Source organism: Microcaecilia unicolor, chromosome 2, assembly GCF_901765095.1.
Source record: "Microcaecilia unicolor chromosome 2, aMicUni1.1, whole genome shotgun sequence".
Classification (NCBI taxonomy): domain Eukaryota; kingdom Metazoa; phylum Chordata; class Amphibia; order Gymnophiona; family Siphonopidae; genus Microcaecilia; species Microcaecilia unicolor.
Genome location: NC_044032.1, coordinates 616,862,457 through 616,884,521, shown reverse-complemented (window position 1 = coordinate 616,884,521; position 22,065 = coordinate 616,862,457). Strand labels below are relative to the sequence as shown.

Sequence of the window (22,065 nt, the reverse complement as noted above, 5' to 3'; positions counted from 1 at the left end):
ATCTGCGTGTGCTTCATGCATGCTAAAAAATAATTTTTTTTTTTTTACACTGCTGGGGCATGTTTGGGAGCGGAGCCTATGCCCACTGCTAATGGATTAGTGCAGCTACATCGCCACATGCTACCCGATTAGGGTGTGGTTAGCATGTCAGCACTTACTGCCTAGAAAATAGGTGTAATTAAGGGCTCATGTGCTAATGGGAACGTTAGCGTGTGGCCATTATTGCAAAAATGTGACCATTTTACAGCTGCAATAAAAGTGGCCTCAGTGCGCAGGAAACCCACTTTCATAGCACAGGCCACTTGTAAAAGGGCCCCTTAGTAACTTCTGTATTTTTAAAGATATTCCTTGCGTTTATTATCTATTTTATTATGTATTTTTTTAACATGCTCTTATTAACTCTGGAGTCTCCTGAGCTTAGGGACACTAATATATTGTACCCTGTTGACCTCCTTCTTGTCAAGTAAGGCTATAAATTACAGGATGTTAAGTTAGGATAAAAAGCCATGTATAAGAAATTAAAAACATGATTATTTCTTGTATATCATCTAGAATATGTCAACGTTAAATTATTTCTTACCAGGAAGATTATGCCACTTGTTGACAGCAAACAGCCTGTTAGCGGTGACAGTAATTACAGCAGGATTTGCCAGACCAGGCTGAGTGTTGGCTGCCACATGAGTGACAGGAGAGTTAGAGGGGAACTTCAGGACCATGATGACATCCTGCTGAGCTTGGTCTGTGAACATCAGTGGAGTCTGCAGGAGGAGATACTGTTGAGTGGGCACCACAAGAACGCAAACATACGGAAAAGAAAGAGAAGGAGGAAAGAAAAAGACAATAGGACAAGAGAGAGAAAATATGATTAAAGGAGCAAACAGCCACCGCAAATAAAAGTAACAACAGTAACAACAGACAGGCTACTGGAAACAGTCATTCAGGAGACCGAGCTATAATTTTGCATCACGTACACACAGTGTACAGTAAAACAAGCCAAGTGTAGTATTTAAAACATGGCTTGATTTTGCCTTTTTGGGGCGAGTACTTGACTGCTGATATCAATTTTATTTTTATATGAATAAGACAATTTAGTTTATTTTTGTTGGTTGGCAGATATAATTTGGGATTATTCATTTTATACCATTGAGAAAATTAATGCTATCTGGACAATAGGAGGAAAAATCAGAATGCCTGTTATGTACTAGATATTGCATTATGTTTCCAGTTGTCAGGCTGCTGTTTTCTGGTCAAATTATTCAAAGACCCATAAAGAGAGAACACCAAAGAAAGTAAACATAAGAGACAGGCACAGCTACAGGAGTAAATCAAAGCTAGGACACTATTCTAAGCTGTCTGCAGGCAAAAAAGTATCATTCTCAACAAATCAAAAAGAAAACAAAAACAGAGTATGCAAAATTTAGTAGCTGCACATTTCACATAATTGCTTATATACATTCAAAGTAAACTGATAATCACAATGTCAAATAAGGCCACCATTAATCCTTACCTTTCTGGTCCCTTTGGATAGTAAGGTCACATGATATGGCTGTATACTATAGAATAAAACATTGTTTCTCATCTGTAACAGGCGTTTTTCGTATAGTAGGATTGATTGGGCATAAAAATGGATGATGTCACTGCATACTGCTAGATGCAACAACCAGTGGCTGCCCAACCATTAGGCCACCTGAGATGGGCTCCAGAAGCAGCACTCCCCCCCCCCCCCCCCCCCCCCGCTTAACCTTTTACCTTATTTGTTTCTTTTCCAAAAGGCAGCTGTGGCAGCAATTCCCATAGGCTGCCATGACATTAGCATCGGCTTCTTCTCCCACTGCGGCCCGCCTCTTGACATAACTTCCTGTTTCCTCAGAAACAATACACAGTAGCGAAGAGGCCAGTGCTGGCGGCAGGGCAGCCTATGGGAATTGCTACCGCCTTTTTGAAAAATAAAAATAAGGTAAATGTGGGAAAGGGGGGGAAATGATAGACCGGGCGTGGGGGTGGGTGGCATCTCATCACTGCTTTGGGTTGGGCCACCCCTGGCAACAACTCTCCTAGAGTTCAGAGCTAAATGTAAACCTGCTGAGCATGTGTGCTCTTCCTGTGTACAGCAGTCTCTGCAGCACTTCAGTTAGTTCCATTGCACAAGAAGGAATACAACTGACATGGATTTGGTAGATTTTATATACCTGATAAAAATCTATTGTCCAGGAAAAACAACCATCACAGGATAAAACAATGCTTTTTCCACTGATAAGTAGGACTGAGTTAGGCACACAAGTGGGTGGCTCCCCAGCTCAGGACTTCTTCTTTAGCTATAATTTGTCCACTGTCTAGGAGTATCCTGATCCATAAAGCTGTTGTTACAAAAGCAGGTTGGCTTGATCAAATACACTGTCTTCAATGCGCACTGGCCTAAACAGTAATGTGAAATAAAAGTAAGAAGCAAGTAAAAAGTGACTGCTTTGTTTATGGCACCTAGCGAAGGAGACTTCAAGAAAGTCAGTGTGATTGTAGCAGCTCTTAATTTAAATTTAACATTTTTATACATTGCTAAATATCAATTGCTAGGATCAGAGCAGTCTACAAGCATCAATACATAAAATAACCACTCATAATATCAACTGAACTAATTCTAAATACATCAGAAATACAAATTTTAAAATACATTATAAAAAATATCACCAAAATGGATATGATGAAATTCCAAGTAAAGATTTTATTCAAACATAAAACCCTCATTGTTATACCAAGATCAGTAAATTGGTATGAAGAGAGGGTGGAGGAGGGTAATGTTTTGAATAAAGCCTTCATCCACAATTTCATTGTATTAATTGCGGTGGTATTGTTTATGGGCTATATCACCCAGACTTTGCATATTTTTGTCCAAATACATTATAACATCTATACTGATAAACAAAAACATAAAAAACACCTCCCCCCATACTGTACATCATAATATGAGGACAGACGTATAGACCTCAATATGTATACTCTGGAAGAAAGGCGGGAGGGGAGGGGATATGATAGAAATATTTAAATATTTCTATGGCATTAACATACAAGAGGCAAGTCTTTCAAATGAAAGAAAATCCATAATGAGAGGGCATAGGATGAAGATAAAAGGTTGCAGGCTCAAGAGTAATCTAAGAAAATACTTTTTTACAGAAAGGGTGGTGGAAACACGGAACGGCATCCTGATGGATGTGGTGGAGACAAAGACTATCGGAATTCAAGAAAGCGTGGGAGAAGCACGTGGGATCTCTTAGGGGGAGCAGGAGATAACAGATGGTGTGGATTAGCAGACTGGATGTGCCAGAGCCGGTGGTGGGAGGCAGGGGCTGGTGGTTGGGAGGCGGGGATAGTGCTGGGCAGACTTATACGGTCTGTGCCCTGAAGAGGACAGGTACAAATCAAAGTAGGGTATACACAAAAAGTAGCACATATAGTTTATCTTGTTGGGCAGACTGGATGGACCGTGCAGGTCTTTTTCTGCCGTCATCTACTGTATTATCTGCCGTCATGTTTCTATGATCTATTCATTTCTTAAACAGCCATGTGTAACATTTTTCGAAGCCCAAACAAAAAGAGCAGTCTCTAACATCCTGTGACAAACCACTAAAAGTCTTAGACTAGTCTCTGTTAGGGACTGTATATTGCATAGAGCAGCTACTAATATCTTTTGTTGATGGAATAACCAAGGGTACCTCTGTCTGAGGTCAAAGTACTCGCTTTGGAACACAGCACACAATACTAGACAAGATAAAGGTATGCACCACCTGCCTCAAGACCTGTTACTCTAGATACTAGTGAACTTGCCACAGAATATGCGAGCTTAAACAACTTTCTTTAGAACTGCAGTGATCTGAGCAATAAAGGAAAGAATATAGTCAAAGATGACTAGTGGTTAGGGTGGTGGACTTTGGTCCTGGGGAACTGAGGAACTGAGTTCAATTCCCACTTTAGGCACAGGCAGCTCCTTGTGACTCTGGGTAAGTCACTTAATCCTCCATTGCCCCATGTAAGATGCATTGAGCCTGCCATGAGTGGGAAAGCGCGGGGTGCAAATGTAACAAAATTAAAAATTAAAATCTTAGTATGCGGCTGAATAAGCCATCTATTCACCAACACACTTGCAGAAGGCAAATTATCCAGATGCCTTCAATTCTGGTTGCCGCATCTCAAAAAAGATGTAGTAGAATTATTAAAAGTTCAAAGAAGTGAGACTAAAATGATAAAGGGGATGAACTCCTCATATATGAGGAAAGGCTAAACAGATCAGGGCTCTTCAGCTTGGAAAAGAGACTGTTGAGGGGAGATATGACTGAGGTCTACTAAATCCTGAGTGGTGCAGAACGGGTAAAAGTGAATCAATTTTTTACTCTTTTAAAAAGTACAAAGACTAGAGGACACTCAATTCATTTAAATGGAAATACTTTTAAAACAAAGAAGAAATATTTTTTCACTCAATGAATAGTTAAGCTCTGAAACTCATTCACCAGAGGATATGGTAACAGTGGTCAGCCTATTTGGGTTTAAAAAGGTTTCAAGTTCCTGGTGAAAAAGTCCATAGTCTGTTATTGAGATACACAAGGGTAAGCCACTGCTTGTCCTGGGATTGGTAGCATGGAATGTTGCTACCATTTGGGTTTCTGCCATGCACTAGTGACCTAGACAGGTCATTGTTTGAAACAGGATACTGGGGTGGATGGATCATTGGTCTGACCTACTATGGCTATTCTTATGTACTTCTGATATGATCCAAGTCTTATCCATATTTAACTTCAAGGGATTAGTAAGCATCCAGTGTACTGTAGATGCCATACCATATGAAAGATGGTCCAAAGATGCAATTAGGGTATTGGAAACATGAACAAGTAGTTGAAAAGCATCCACATAAGAATAATGTATCAGGACTGTTTTCTGAATAAGAAGCCCAAGGTCCTTTACAAAGATCTTTGGGGCACACGGTATAGAGGGCTCCATTACTTTGATACCTCTCCCTGATTTGATAAGACTTCACTTTACTGATCAAAGGAGTTCCAGTTTGTTCATAACAGAATTACATGCAGGGTGCTATCCAATTTCCAGAGTCAGTCTGGCTATTGGAATGACAACTCTGTTAGGGCTGAAGCAGACAAATAACTACATACATTTTCTAATAGATTCAATTCTTCAGAAGTAATGAGAACCCATTTGCAGTCTATGGTGTCAATGGACTTCTTGCATGGATTCTTAAGGGGGTTTTGGCTGAAGGTGGTAAATACTATTTCCTAGTTAATGTGGAAGATGTTACTACCTTTTGTAAAAATCTTGGGATGAGTCTAAAGAACTACTTTGCTTTGTTCTTAAGGATTAGAGCTAGGTATTTGATCAATGCTGCCAAAAGCCAGTCATCGAGGTATGGAAATACTAGATGACCCACCTGTGCAGGTGTACTGTCAACATGACTAAGAAGGAGGTTATACTGATAATGGTCCATTTGAAGAAGGAAGCATAGGCATTTTTGCCAATACGAATAGATTGGTATTTGTGTTTAAGCATATGAGATCCAGTGTGCACAGCCAGTTACACTTGAGTATGGGAATTGAGGATATTGCCTTCATTCTGAATTTTTCCTTATAAAGAAAAGCGTTGAGATTTCTAATTTAGAGTGTGAACCCCTTTCTCTTTTCTGGGATCAAGAAGTACCTGGGATTAAAAAAACAGAACAAAAAAAACCTTGGCTTTCCTCCTGTGGTGGTACCTGCTGTATTCAGTTGGACTGTAGGAGGGGATTGACTTCTTCCTCAAGTAGGTAGATAAGTGAATTGAGGTGGCTGAAACCACAGTAGAGGCAGATTTGTTGGAACAGCGAGGACCTTATTAAAGTGAAAACCCCAGATCTATGGTGATCTACTTCCACTGCTGAAATAAGTAGTGTCCCTTACCCACGCAAACAGGACGGGGTGTATATTTTAAAGGAGGACCTGCTGTGACTGCAGGCAACAGTCAATAATATAGACAGCTGTTGCAGTTGTGGTTGCCTTCTCTTGCTGTTGGGCCTTGCTGAAACCTGGATGCTGAATTTGTTGAGGTTGTCTCAGGAAGGGAAGGAAGGTTCTTCTATGATAGTAGTAAAATCCTTCAGTACTGGGATGTGCTGGTTTGTCTAGAGGATGATATAGATGGTGTTGGTACAGCAATAGTCCTTTGTGGTATTCACTATCTCCTTTATCTACAAATAAGGAGTTCTATGGAGTATATGCTAGCCTTGTATGAACATTTACTATAATGGGAGCACCTAACAATGCTAGATGTTTGGTAGCAATGGTAGAAGTGAAGAGGTGTTGAACATACCATAAGCTCGTACAAGATGAGTTCCTCACTCATCTTTTTCTGCTAAAATGGCTGCACACTCAGACTGTGCCCATGACGGCAACATCTGCAGGTGAATCTGCTTCCTGCTGAAGAGGACACAGTAGCTCTCTTGACTTGCATTGAATGAAATATTAGGTAGGAGGTACCCTCATAAAGGGATTCATTCCATGCTGGGGGAGGAGACAAATCAGACAGAACTCCGGTAGAGTATAACGAGAGCATCAGGAGGAATGAAATCCAGATCTAGAATGGTCGCTAGCAAATTTTGAGTTGTCAGAGCATAGCAATGAATGATTTCCTTGAGGCTCTCAATTTAAAGTAGAGAACAAAGACTATCAGATCTCGAGAAAAATAAGTAATGCTCTGTAGATCAGTAACTTCAAGTAGATTAAAATGGCATTACACTGGGTTGTTGACATATCAAAATAAATATCAAAATGAATGTGGTTTGTATGATGCCACCAAAATATTTGTGAGAAAAGAAAAAGAGTTTATTGTGCTTACTTACAAACCTACACTGGAGAGGTACTAATCAGAATGCATTTGTAGTTTTACAAGTATTACTTTCTTACACCATACTCACTGAGCAAACTCAGTGGTTGCTACATTTGTGTTAGAAAATAACACATAAGCCTGAAGTCCTCAAATTCAATCCTAATGTCCACAATCCAGCCTGGTTTTCAGTATTTCTACAATGAATATGTATGAGATCTATTTGCATTCACTGCTTCCATTGCATATAAACAGATCTCATACATATTCAGCATAGAAATCCTGAAAACCAGGCTGGATTTTGGACCCCTGCTGTATAAACTGTTCAGGTTCTTACAGAAATCACAGCAGCTTCTCCTTTCTATGTGATGCCAACACAGTGCTATCTTGCAGATTGTCTTTAGCTGAAACAGTTTAAATAAATGAATTTTTATCTATTGGATGCCATAAAACTGCCCATGACTTACAAAAATATATAATGCTGTGCCTGATGTATTTGGGCACTGCACTCTGTATGCATATTACAGTTCAATACCAGATGATCTTGCTTAAATACCTAATATCTTTATCTCTAACTAGTGGTTAATAAGAACAGCTGTGCTTTCTCTCCTCTTTCCTGTGGAAGCTTCTATGCAGTCTGGTTGCCAGATCATCCACCAGGAAGGCACCCCAAATAACATCTCTCAATTATTACATTACAACATGTTCTGGGATAGTCTCTTGAATGAAAGGCCCTATATAAATCCAAATCAGCTTGATCACATTTCATTTTATTATCGGAACATTCTGGTAGAATGCTCCAGAATGCTCGTTACCTTTGATTTTCATACCTACAGAAAAAGAATACGTGCATGCACATGTTTAATATATGTTTGTACAGAACTGCTAATAAAAAAATTAAATACCATTTGCATTTTTATTATCAGTCCTTTTTAAAAAGTTATTAAGAGTACTTAGAAAAACATATTGCACTATGAATTCCTATTTGCACTCTTTGCATAAAGGTGTAAATAAAAGCAACTAATAAGCTACCCAGACACCCTTCTGAGCGAGTGGCTAAAAGCCAATCAATATTATGAGTTAATCCTCCCTGGATGCTCATTCAATTAAAGGTGTCAGTAATGCCTCATCTGATGTGGCCTCAATTAAATCCAACTATCTGATGGTGTGAACACACAGGGGGATAAAGCAACAGCAGCAAAACCAGACAAATAGGCAGCTTTTGCGTGGCTGCTAATTACTACACCTGGTGTATATTATAGCTTGTGCACTTAACACAGCACGATGTGCCTTTCATTTTGGCTGAAATTAGACTTTGGGAAAAAAAAATCATGCCATCAGTACAATAGTGGGAAAGCAATGAAAATAACAAAACACTAACAATATACTGATGGAAAGCAAGCATACATATATTGTTTTTGTAATTGCCATTTTATTATAGCTATCACTTGATACCACTGATTTTATTGTAAGACTATGTCAGCAAATACATTTTTGAATATACTAGATTAGAATGGTATGTTTTAAAACTTCAACAAACACATTTGTGTATAATAATAAGAGTGTTTTAATATATAACACCTTATATATTAAAATAAACCAATTTTCAACCAGACTATACATTATTGAGAAAAACCAACTGCTTTCTTCAGGCCTTTTTAAATAAGGATTCGTACTGGATCTAATTAAAAATAAACGTACTTGTAATATTCATTCCCCGGTTTCAGTGACTCGCTGAGCCACATTGTGTATGTTTTTCACAGCAATGGTTCTCAACCTGATCCTCACATACTATCTGGCTAGTTTATAATTTCAGAAGAAATCTCATGCATATTCATTGTGCATATCCTGAAAATCAGACTAAGTGGGACTCAAGGATCAAGCAGAGAATCACAGCTCCAAGAAACAGCTAGTGTGCTCTTTAAAAGATTCTTGTTTATGTGGAATCAGGAACTTAACAAAGGCATACCAAAGTGCTATTAGGCTTAAGATGAAACAAAACAAAACAAAAAAAGACACTCCTGCAAGGGGGAAGACTGAAAGCTTTGAATAGCATTATTAGAATATTGACTAATCTTAGTGGCGTAGCAAGGGGGGGTGGAGGGGGCGGTCCACCCCGGGTGTCAGCACAAGGGGGGGTGCTCTGCCGCTCCCGCTGCTTCCAGGCACCCCCCCCGCACCCAAAATCCGCCCCCCCATGGGCGCCTCGTAGAACCCTCCTCCTCCTTCCTTCCCGCCCTCAGCAGCCCTCCTCCTCCTCTCCGCCCCCCCTCCGTATCATAACCTTTTACTTCTCGTAGTGGCAGCGACGTCAGTTACTTACAAAGAAGGCTGCAGGCTCCCCTCCGGCTTCAGCTTCTCCCTTCGCTCTTCACACAGTGATGTCCCGCCTTTGCGGAAACAGGAAATGCATCATCGCGAAGGCGGGACACTCACTGTGTGAAGAGCCTGCAGTGCCTTCTTCGTAACGGAACTGACGCCGCTGCCACCACGGGAAGTAAAAAGTTATGATACGGGGGGGGGGGGGCAGAGAGGAGGAGGAGGAGGGCTGCTGTGGGCGGGAAGGAAGGAACGGAGAGGGCAGGGGAGAGAGGAGAATGCTAGACATGGATGGGAGGGGAGAGCAGGGGGAGAGAACAGATTGCTGGACATGGGGGAGAGAAGGGGAGGGCATGGGGGAGAGAAGAGGTCACTGGAGGGGAGGGCAGGGGAGGAGAATTGCTGGACATGGGTGGATGGATGGAGGGGAGGGCAGGAAGGAACGGAGAGGAGGGCTGTGGGGGAGCTGAGGGAGGGCGGGGAGAATCGCTGGACATGGATGGGATGGGAGGGGAGGGCATGGGGAGAGAAGAGATCACTGGAGAGGAGGGGAGGGCAGAGGAGAGAGGAGAATTGCTGGTGGATGGATGGAGGGGGAAGGGGAGAGAGGAAATTTGAAGGATATGGGTGGATGGAGTAGACGGCAGGAGAGAATGGAGAGTTCCTGGACATAGATGGAGAATTGCTGGATTTGGATGGATGAATGGGGGCAGAGGAGAGAGGAAATTTGCTTGATATGGTTGGATGGAGAAGAGTGCAGGGGAGAATGGAGAGTTGTTGGACATGGATGGATGGATGGAGAGGAGGAAAGTCAGGAAGGAAATGCACATGGATGGAAGAGAGAAGAGAAGAGAGGAGAAATGTTGGACAAGGATGGAGGGAAGGAAAGACAAAGGAAGGAGATGCACATGGAGAGAGGGCAGATCCTAGAAGGAAGGGGCAGGGAGAGAGGGCAGACTTTGGATGGAGGGGACAGGAGAGAGAGGGCAGACACTGGATGGCAGGGAGAGAGAGAGAAGGCAGATGCTGGATGGAAGGAAGACAGTGAAAAGAAGATGAGGAAGCAGAAACCAGAGACAACAAACTGCAAGTAAAATATATATATATATATATATACATATATATTTTTGCTTTAGGATAAAGTAGCATTGTAGCTGTGTTAATAAATAGAACATGGAAATAAGGTAATCTTTATTGGACTAATTTTAATATATTTTGACTAACTTTCAGAGAACAAAACCCCCTTCCTCAGCCCAGGATAGGATATTGTAAAATCACTATACTGTACTGATCTGATCTGAGGAAAGAGATTTTGGTCTCTGAAAGCTAAATGTATTAGTCCAATAAAATGGTGGTATTTTATTTTCTGTTTCTGTGGTGTTGCATTGTATGCTCAATCTGGCCTCTTGGGGGTTCAGTTTAATTTTTGTCTAAATAGAAAGTTTGATTACTTATTCTACAGTGGTTTAGGGTTTATCTGTGTTTGTGAAAAAGACACGGCTTTCAGTTGGCATTGACTGTGCAGGATCAACGATCTGTACTATTCTGTCTGGTTACATTTTACAATAGGCGAATTGATGTTCTAGTGCTCACTGTAGTGTTTAAGATGCTTTCCTTTTCCTTATGTGACTCGTAGAAATTACTGCTTATGGTATGGCAAAATTGTTCTAGAGATCCTGAGTGTTTTGTATTCTTGGTATGCCTAGTACTGGATTTTGGAGGGGGGTGTTAAAAAATGACTGGCCCCGGGTGTCAACTACCCTAGCTACGCCACTGACTAATCTAGTTCTAGTTTTATTCTGCTTAATGTTTTCCTAATACTATATACCACTCTAGGTTCAGGCCTGCTAAGCATAAGTGATGCATTTAACAACAGCAATCTTTGGAGTTAAAAGAAAAAAGGTGATGCGAGGCAGAAGGGGCAGAGTCTGGAGTTAGCGGTGGTGGAGAAGGGTACAGATAGGAGTGAATTGTCCTGAGAGCGGAGGTTACGGGTGGGAACATACCGGGAGAGGAGGGTAGAGAGGTAATGGGGGACTGCAGATTGAGTGCATTTGAAGGTTAAAAGGAGAAGCTTGAACTGTATACGGTAGCGGATCGGGAGCCAGTGAAGTGACTTGAGGAGAGGGGTGATATGAGAGTATCGGTTCACGCGGTAGATAAGACGTGCGGCAGAATTTTGGACAGATTGAAGGGGGGATAGATGGTTAAGCGGGAGGCCAGTGAGAAGAAGGTTGCAATAGTCAAGACGAGAGGTGACGAGCGAGTGGACGAGGGTTCGGGTGGTCTGTTCAGAGAGGAATGGGCGAATTTTGCTAATATTATAGAGGAAGAAGCGACAGGTCTTAGCTGTCTGCTGGATATGGGCAGAGGAGAGGGAGGAGTCGAAGATGACTCTGAGATTGCGGGCTGAAGCGACGGGGAGGATGAGGGCGTTGTCAACAGAGACGGACAGTGGGGGAAGAGGAGAAGAGGGTTTGGGTGGAAAGACAAGGAGCTCAGTCTTAGCCATGTTCAGTTTCAGATGCCAGTTGAACATCCAGGCAGCAATGTCTGAAAGGCAGGCCGAAACTTTGGCTTGAGTTTCGACTGTGATGTCGGGAGTGGAGAGATAAAGCTGGGTGACATCAGCATAGAGATGGTACTGGAAACCATGTGATGAGATCAGCGAGCCCAGGGAAGAGGTGTAGATCGAGAAAAGAAGCGGTCCAAGGACAGAACCTTGAGGAACCCCAACAGAGAGCGGGATGGGGGTGGAAGAAGAGCCATTAGAATATACTCTGAAGGTGCGATGGGAAAGATACGAAGAGAACCAGGAGAGGACGGAGCCCTGGAACCCGTATGAGGATAGTGTGTCAAGAAGTAAATTATGATTGATGGTGTCAAAGACGGCAGATAGGTCGAGGAGGATGAGGATGGAATAGTGACCTTTGGATTTGGCAAGGAACAAGTCATTACAGACTTTAGAGAGTGCTGTTTCTGTCGAGTGCAGTGGGCGAAAGCCGGATTGGAGCGGATCGAGGACGGCCTGAGAGGAGAGGAAATCAAGGCAGCGGCTGTGGACAGCGCGTTCAAGTAATTTGGAGAGGAAGGGTAGAAGAGAGATGGGGCGGTAGTTGGAGGGACAGGTGGGGTCTAGTGATGGTTTTTTGAGAAGTGGTGTGACTGCAGCGTGCTTGAAGGTGTCAGGGACAGTAGCAGTGGAGAGAGAGAGGTTGAGGATGTGACAGATTGAGGGGCTGACTGTAGGAGAGATGTTGTTAAGCAGATTGGTGGGAATGGGATCAGAGGAACAGGTGGTGGAAGAGGAAGAGAGAAGGCGAGCAGTTTCCTCTTCGGTGATCTCAGGGAAGGAGGAGAAGGAGGAGGAGGCCAGGCTAGGTTGGTTGGGGGAGTGGGTTAAGAAGTCACAGGGAGGAGAAGGCTTGGAAGTGAATTCAAGGTTTATCTTCTGCACCTTATTGCGGAAGTAGTCAGCTAGTGTTTGAGGAGAGAGTGGGGGGGGGGGGGGGGGGGGGGCGGAGGGCACTTTAAGTAGGGAGTTGAGGGTGGCGAAGAGGCGACGAGGGTTGGAGCCGAGAGAATTAGTTAATTGAGAATAATATTCCTGTTTGGCAAGGAATAGGGAGGACTGGAAGGAGGATAGCATGAATTTGTAATGGGTGAAGTCTGACAGGCTGCGAGATTTCCTCCAGAGTCGTTCAGCAGATCGGGTGCAGGAGCGAAGGTAACGGATGGAAGGGGTTAACTAGGGCTGAGGATTAATGCGCTTGGTGGGTCGAGAGACAGATGGTGCTAGGTTATCCACATCAGTGGAGAGAATTTCATTGTAGGTAGAGACAGCTGTGTCGACAGATTCGGAAGACGAGATGGAAGGGAAGAGATTGGAGATGTGAGAGGATAGGGTAGGGGGGTCGATGGCCTGGAGATTCCTGAAGGCAGTGGCTATAGTTGGGCGAGGTTGAGGGGGAGGGTGATGAAGTGTGAGGGTGATTAGGTGATGATCTGAGATAGGAAGGACTGAGGTGCAGAAATTGGAAGGTGAGCAGGAAGAGAAGAGAACGAGGTCGAGACAATGACCATTACGGTGAGTAGGGGTGGTAGAGCATAGTCGGAGGTTAAAGGAGGATGTCAGAGTGAGGAATTTAGAAGCGTAGGAGCTAGATGGGTCGTCAACGTGAATATTAAAATCACCAAGAATGAGAGATGGAAATGAAGGATCAAGAAAGACGGTGAGCCAAGCGTCGAAGTCAGTAAGGAAGGAAGAGAGGGGCTTATCAGGGGGGCGGTAGATGACTGCAACTCTGAGTGGTGTCGGGTAGAATAGCCGGATGGCATGAGTTTCGAAGGATGAGAAGCAGTGAGACTGTGGCAGGGGGAGGGGTTGGAAACTACAAGAGGGTGAGAGAAGAAACCCAACGCCTCCACTGCGTGCGTCTGGGCGGGGAGTGTGGGAGAAAAGATATCCTCCATGGCATAGGGCTGCGATTGAGGCAGTGTCGTTAGGGGTTATCCAAGTTTCAGTTAAAGCGAGCAGTTGAAGGGAACGGGAGATGAACAAATCGTGGGTGAAGGAGAGTTTGTTGCATACTGAGTGGGCATTCCATAGGGCACACGAGAAGGGGAGGGAAGCGGGGGGGGGGGGGGGTAGAAGGGGAATAGAGATGAGATTGGAGGCAATCTGGGACCGGTTACGTGGATATTGAGAGGAGAGGTGGGGGGGGGGGGGGGGGGGATCTGGATTGGGATTGATGTCACCTGCGGAAAGTAGGAGAAGGAGTAAGAGAGTGCGGAGGAGGGTCGACAAAGATGACGAAGACGGGATGAGTTAAGGAGGAATGGGGATGGGTTAATGGTGCGGAGGAAGTGTAGAAGGTTGAGAGCTAGGAATGACGGGGGGGGGGGGGCAGGAGAGCTGGGGAGGTGGAGGGGGGTGGGGGGAGGTAGGGTAGGGGAGTAATGAGCAGAACGGGAGGGGACAAGGGTGGGCAGTGAGTTCCTGAGGTAGACAGTGGAAGGGGAGGGGGAAGAGGTTAGGAAGGGACAGGGCGATGAAGAGAATGTGTATAGGGGCCATATATAGGGGCTAAGGTGGATGCGGGTAGATGTGAAGTGGCTAAGGTGATAGGAGTAGAGGAGGAAGGCAGGAAGGCTAGGACTGGGACAGCAGGCAGCAGGCAGTAGGCAACAGGCAGCAGCTAAGGCATAGGGAGTGAGCACTCTACCAAAACCCTCATCCACACCCTTGTCACCTCTCGTTTAAACTACTGCAATCTGCTTCTTGCTGGCCTCCCACTTAGTCACCTCTCCCCTCTCCAGTCGGTTCAAAACTCTGCTGCCCGTCTCATCTTCCGCCAGGGTCGCTTTACTCATACTACCCCTCTCCTCAAGACCCTTCACTGGCTCCCTATCCGTTTTCGCATCCTGTTCAAACTTCTTCTACTAACCTATAAATGTATTCACTCTGATGCTCCCCAGTATCTCTCCACACTCATCCTTCCCTACACCCCTTCCCGTGCACTCCGCTCCATGGATAAATCCTTATCATCTGTTCCCTTCACCACTACTGCCAACTCCAGACTTCGCGCCTTCTGTCTCGCTGCACCCTACGCCTGGAATAAACTTCCTGAGCCCCTACGTCTTGCCCCATCCTTGGCCACCTTTAAATCTAGACTGAAAGCCCACCTCTTTAACATTGCTTTTGACTCGTAACCACTTGTAACCACTCGCCTCCACCTACCCTCCTCTCTTCCTTCCCGTTCACATTAATTGATTTGATTTGCTTACTTTATTTATTTTTTGTCTATTAGATTGTAAGCTCTTTGAGCAGGGACTGTCTTTCTTCTATGTTTGTGCAGTGCTGCGTATGCCTTGTAGCGCTATAGAAATGCTAAACAGTAGTAGTAGTAGTAGTTTAACGGAATTCAATCAGCAGTTAAAGTCAACAGTTAAAGTAGGTTTTCAGTATGCATCAGCAGTCAAAGCAACAAGCAGTATGAACATTATTTAAAAGAGTTACAAAGTGATCAAAGAGTTGGGAAGTGATCAAATACTTGCAGGCCGTAGCTAAGCCTGGATTGCCGTTGTGGGTCGTCTGCAAGTTTCATATGTAGTGATAGTGGAGCAGAATCTTTGGTTGGGCTTCTTTCCAGTTCCACAGAAGTAACTTTCCAATCTGTATCCGGCAGGTTAAAATCGCCAAGCAACAGCACCACCCCTTTCTTTCCCAACTTTTGGATATCTGTAACCAGATTTTTATCTAGTTGCTCTGATTGTGTTGGAGGTCAGTAATTAACAACCCTGTGGACAGAGGTTCAATCTTCTCTTTTCAAGGCGATCTATACCGTTTCTTCCTTTCCCCAGGCCCCCTGCATTTCAGTCGCTTTGATATTGTTTCTCACATACAGAGCTACTCCTCCACCTTTTCGACCATCTCTATCCTTCCTAGATAAACTATAGACTGGGAATATTCATGAGAATCACTGAGTCATGTCTCCGTGATAGCAACAATATCTATGTCTGCCTCTAATATCAGGGGCTTGCAGATCATGAACTTTGTTGCTTAGACTGCAAGCATTTGTGATCATTGCTTTCCAGCTACATTTCAATGGCAGTCTCATCTTCTGTTTAGTTTTTTTGTTTAATCTCTTCTGTTGATACCACACATCCCTGGCTGTGTTCTTAAATCCTTCCATGAACCATGTTTGGTCCCTCCTTCTCCAGCATAAGCCCACTTGAAATCAACTAGAAAAACAGTTTTTCCCCCCTTTATGACCCCCAGTTTGTGGAACTTTCTGATCATTTCTCTTTGCAAGTACGGTTTGCTTAAAAAGTTTAACCTGCTGGGGATGGGGTAATAGGAGATAAATTATGTTAAACAATAGGGGAGGGAATAAAGGAATTTGGGGGGGAGGGAGTTGGTTCCAGGGGAGGGGTATTTTTTTCTTTCAGTTTGTATTTGCTGGTTTACTTCTCAATAATTGGTACTTCTGAACTTCTTGAATTATATGGAAAAATTTCTTTCAATAAAAGTTTATTGTTGAAAAAAATAGTTTAATCTTCTCTGAAAGATCAAGTTTTTCACTTGGCTTTTGGTGCTTAATTTACTTGGTTTCTGGGTCAGTTTGAGCTTAAAATGTTTAGCTTTTTAGTTTTGTATGATGCTTGGAGATTTTTTTTCTAACTTTTAAATTTTCGATTGTAAACCGCCTTTCTCTGTCAGAAAATGTGGTACAATAAGTTCTAAATAAACATGAACTTAAGCTTTTGTAGCCATAAGGCCTATTCTGAAGATCAAAAATGTCAACTCTGTATTATCATTCCTGCTGAAGCCATTATTTAGTGGACAGTGCAAGTAGTATGTAGAAGGTCCTCAAACTCCAGCTGGAGTGATGAGCAGAAACTAAACCGCAATTTTTTTTTTCACTGTTTCCAAAAAGGATTCTCTTCTTTTACATTTGTATGTCTTTTCTAAAGAAAGATATCCATCCATAGGTAAGTAGTCCTTTGAAATAAGTGGTCACGGTAGAAGCTCTCAACAACAACTCTAATGCATAATGAAGAATGCTGATTTGTTTAAAAAAAGAACTGAAAACTATACTATTTTGGCTACATTTTGGCATAGCAGCTATTTGAAGAGCCTATTTCAAGAGGGTGAATGAACATAAGAATAGCCATACTGGGTCAGACCAAAGGTCCATCTAGCCCAGTATCCAACAGTGGCCAATCCAGATCACAAGTACCTGGCAGCAACCCAATAGTAGCAAAATTTCATGCTACCAATCCTAGGGTCAGCAGTGGCTTCCCCATGTCTGTCTCAATAGCAGACTGTAGACTTTTCCTCTAGGAACTTGTCCAAACCTTTTTTAAACCCAGCTATGCTAACCAATGTTACTACATCGTCCAGCAAAGAGCTCTAGAGCTTAACTATTCGTTGAGTGAAAAAATATTTCCTCCTATTTGATTTAAAAGTGTTTCCATGCAACTTCATTGAGTGCCCCCTAGTCTTTGTACTTTTTGAAAGAGTAAAAAAAATCGATTCACTTCTACCCGTTCTACACCACTCAGGATTTTGTAGACCTCAATCATATCTTCCCTTCAGCTGTCTCTTTTCCAAGCTGAAGAGCCCTAACCTCTTTAGCCTTTCCTCATGTGAGAGAAGTTCCATCCCTTTTATCATTTTGTTTGTTTTAATACTACTACTACTACTTAACATTTCTAGAGCGCTACTAGGGTTACGCAGCGCTGTACAAATTAACAATTAAGGACGGTCCCTGCTCGGAAGAGCTTACAATCTAAAGGACGAAATGTCAAGTTGGGGTAGATAAGTTTTCCTGAGAAGAGGTGAAGTGGTTAGGTGCCGAAGGCGATATTGAAGAGGTGGGCTTTGAGCATTGATTTGAAGATGGGTAGGGAGGGGGCATGGCGTATGGGCTCAGGGAGTTTGTTCCAGGCGTGGGGTGAGGCGAGACAGAAGGGGCGGAGCCTGGAGTTGGAGGTGGTGGAGAAGGGTACTGAAAGGAGGGATTTGTCTTGACAGCGGAGGTTACGGGTAGGGACGTAAGGGGAGATGAGGGTAGAGAGGTACGGAGGGGCCGCAGATCGAGTGCATTTGTAGGTGAGTAAGAGAAGCTTGAACTGTATGCGGTATCCGATTGGGAGCCAGTGAAGTGACTTGAGGAGAGGGGTGACATGAGTATATCGGTTAAGGCGGAAGATAAGACGTGCGGCAGAGTTCTGGATGGACTGAAGGGGAGATAGGTGGCTACGTGGGAGGCCGGTCAGGAGTAGGTTGCAGTAGTCAAGGCGAGAGGTAATGAGAGAGTGGATGAGAGTTCGGGTGGTGTGCTCGGAGAGGAAGGGGCGAATTTTGCTAATGTTATAGAGGAAGAAGCGACAGGTCTTGGCTATCTGCTGGATGTGGGCAGAAAAGGAGAGGGAGGAGTCGAAGATGACACCGAGGTTGCGGGCAGATGAGACGGGGACGATGAGGGTGTTCTCAACTGAGATAGAGAGTGAAGAGAGAGGGGAAGTGGGTTTGGGTGGGAAAACAATAAGTTCAGTCTTAGACATATTCAGTTTCAGGTGGCGGTTGGACATCCAGGCAGCAATGTTGGATAAGCAGGCTGAGACTTTGGCCTGGGTATCCGCAGTGATTTGTGGTGTGGAGAGATAAAGCTGGGTGTCATCGGCATAAAGATGATAGTGGAAACCATGAGAAGAAATCAGGGAGCCTAGGGAAGAGGTGTAGATTGAGAAAAGAAGGGGCCCAAGGACAGATCCCTGAGGAACTCCAACAGAGAGCGGGATAGGGGAGGAGGACGCACCATGAGAGTGTACTTTGAAGGTACGATGGGAGAGATAAGAGGAGAACCAGGAGAGGACAGAGCACTGGAACCCAAGGGAGGACAGTGTGTCAAGAAGTAGGTTGTGATTGACAGTGTCAAAGGCGGCGGAGAGGTCGAGGAGGATGAGGATGGAGTAGTGACCTTTGGATTTGGCGAGGAATAGGTCATTGCAGACTTTAGATAGTGCTGTTTCTGTTGAGTGTAGGGGGCGAAAGCCGGATTGAAGCGGATCAAGGATGGCATGAGAGGAGAGAAAATCAATACAGCGGCTGTGAACGGCGCGTTTAAGTATCTTGGAGAGGAAGGGTAGGAGGGAAATGGGGCAGTAGTTGGAGGGACAGGTAGGGTCAAGTGATGGTTTTTTGAGGAGTGGAGTGACCACAGTATGCTTGAAGGTGTCCGGGACAGATGCAGTGGAGAGAGAGAGGTTAAGGATATGACAGATGGTGGGGGTGATGGTAGGAGTGATGGTATTGAGTAGGTTAGTGGGGATGGGGTCAGAGGAACAAGTGGTGGCTTTCGAGGAGAAGAGGAGATGGGTGATTTCCTCTTCGGTGATAGCAGGAAAGGAGGAGAAGGAGGCCTGGGTAGGTTGGATGACACAGTGAGATATAGGCTGAAGAGGAGGAGAGGGAGTAGTGGAGAATTCGAGGCTGATCTTCTGGACCTTGTCACGGAAGTAGTGGGCCAGAGATTGAGGAGAGAGTGAAGGGGGGGGGGGGGGGGGTGGGAGCAGAGGGCACTTTGAGGAGGGAGTTGAGAGTGGCGAATAGACGACGAGGGTTAGAGCTGAGGGAATTGGTCAATTGGATATAGTAGTCCTGCTTAGCGAGGAATAGGGAGGATTGGAAGGAGGATAGCATGAATTTGAAGTGAATGAAGTCAGTAAGGGTGTGAGATTTCCTCCAGAGGCGTTCAGCCGAACGGGCGCAGGAGCGGAGGTATCGGGTGCAAGGGGTCAGCCAGGGCTGGGGATTGGTACGTCTTGTGGGCCGGGAGGTGGACGGTGCAAGGGTGTCAAGAGCAGAGGAAAGAGTGGCATTGTAAGTGGAGACAGCTTTGTCAACGGATGTGGAGGACAAGATGGAAGGGAGGAGATCAGAGATAGTAGAAGCTAAGGTGGGGGGGTCAACAGCCTGGAGATTTCTGGACGTAGTAGTTAGTGTTGGGCGAGATTGAGGGGGAGGGTGCTGAAGTGTGAATGTGATAAGGTGGTGGTCGGAGAGAGGAAGAGGTGAAACGCAGAAAGTGGAGGGTGAGCAAGTAGAAGAGAGAACGAGATCAAGACAGTGGCCAGATTTGTGAGTAGGGGTGGTGGGGCTCAGTTGGAGGTTGAAGGAGGAGGTAAGAGTGAGGAACTGAGAAACATACGAATCGGAAGGGTTGTCAGTGTGGATGTTGAAGTCACCGAGAATGAGGGATGGGGATGAGGGTTCAAGAAAGACGGAGAGCCAGGCATCGAAGTCGGTAAGGAAGGAAGGGAGGGATTTCTCAGGGGGGCGGTAAATGACTGCAACTCTGAGTGGCAGTGGGTGGAATAGACGGATGGAGTGAACTTCAAAGGATGAGAAACTGTGAGACTGAGGTAGGTGGAGCGGTTGGAAGCTGCAGGCGGGCGAAAGTAGTAGTCCGACGCCGCCACCGCGGCCGACTGGGCGGGGCAAGTGGGAGAAAAGATAACCACCGTGGCATAGGGCTGCGATTGAGGCAGAGTTGTCCGGGGTGAGCCAGGTTTCAGTTAGGGCGAGCAGATGAAGGGAATGGGAGATGAAGAGATCGTGGGTGAAGGGAAGTTTGTTGCAGATTGAGTGGGCATTCCATAGGGCACACGAGAAAGGGAGGGAGGAGGGGAATAGGGATGAGATTGGAGATATCGCGGGATCGTTTGCATAGATGAGATGAGGATGAGGACAGGTGTGGGGGACCTGGGTTGGGATTTATTATGACTGTTCTATTGTAAGACACCAAGCACACTGGGATTGTGCGAGTTATATACATTTTAAATAAAGTTTCATACGTGGATGGGCCTGATGCCCTTCATGCTCCTTTCTCACCAAAAGGAAATAAAAATTATTCCTATTTGTCCTGTCTAAAGAAGAAGTAGCTGGCCATTTAAGAGAGGGCAGAAAGCAATATAGGAAAAAAATCATGGTATCCTGGTAAAATGCTTTCTTAAAATGGTCTTAGATAACTGGCCTTGTGGAACAGCCATATGAACCTTGGGTTCTTGGTCTTTTTGAGATCCAACGGGAATACTACACAATAGTGTGCACAGCTCTTTGGTGGTCAAATCCCAATACTGATTGGCTGTGGTACTTTGTATTCACCTTACTGACCAGTTGCTATGAGCAGAGAAATTCCTATCTGCAACATGACATCTGGTCTTTGCCATCAACACTTTAGGGATACCTATATATTTCAACAAGCCTCAGAATAGTTCCCTGTTTTCTTCTGAAGTCTGTAAATGAAAGGATAGCCTTCATACACGAGAATAAAGTTCTTGCAGAAATGTACTTTTTGCCTGGCTAAAAATCTGAGTAGTTGATCTGTACATAGTCTTTCCCAGGGATTTTCACATAGTCAAGCTGAATAAATTGCTTTTAAGAATTGCTCCCTTAGTCGATATCTGATGTATCTGTGAAGAGCCAGCATCAATTGGCTGAACAAGCAAGTTGGAAAACAAGGGAAATAAAAATTGGAATAAAACTGATAGACAGACCCTTAAAATACTTGCTTATATAGAACACAGAATACTACAAAAAAAGCCAGCTGTAAAATGTACATCTACTGTTGCTGCAAATAGGGTAAAACTCCACCCCCCACACACAGTTGGGTTTTTGAAGATTGTATACTTACCACCTGCATAGCAGAACTTCGTGGAGGATGGGGCTCTATGAGTAGTTGAGATGGGGTCTGCCCAAAACTTCGGATTTGAGCTTCTACAGCCTGTAAGAGGTAAAGGCAGGTTTCCATGCTTAGAGGTGTTAATTATGGCAGAACCACAACTGTCACATGAAAATCATTCCACATTTCTGGCTTACTTCCTGTTAAAATCAACTTTGTGTATTCACAGTATGGTAGTGAGGATGAGGTCATTCTTGTAGCACTGTGGATGCTATTTCTATTACAAACTGCAATTATCTTACCCTGCACTGTGACATTAAATAGAAACAAGCTATTACAGTCAGAAACGCACCTTACTAGTTTCACTTCTGTTTCATAGCACTAGTTTTTTCTACCGGCATCATATCCCAAGCGTCAGCACTTAATCTTTATCAGGTATAAAAATGAACTTTCACTACCTTTAAGGCACTAATTGGGCCGCATTCCAGCCTAACTCAGCAAGAAAAGTAAAAAAAAACTAATCTTTTTTTTTTTACATAAATAGAAGAAAAATTGGCATGCAGCTCACCTCTGTATAGAGGTGTATAGAGCAGTGCTTCTCAACTGGCTAGCATTTGAGACCCCTGGTTTCGATTGTTCTCATGCTGTGGTCACACCTCTCCTTAAGAAGCCTTCACTCGACCCTACTTGTCCCTCTAATTAC

The 22,065-nt window shown here is 44.2% G+C and overlaps 1 protein-coding gene across 1 annotated transcript in view; it reads right to left on the bottom strand.

Annotated features, from left to right (window-relative positions):
* LRBA (LPS responsive beige-like anchor protein) overlaps window positions 1-22,065 on the bottom strand; it is a 1,257,537-nt gene that overhangs the window by 95,106 nt on the left and 1,140,366 nt on the right. The window contains 2 exon segments of the mRNA XM_030191657.1: window positions 581-773; window positions 21,375-21,464. Coding sequence (XP_030047517.1) covers window positions 581-773; window positions 21,375-21,464 — 283 coding nt within the window.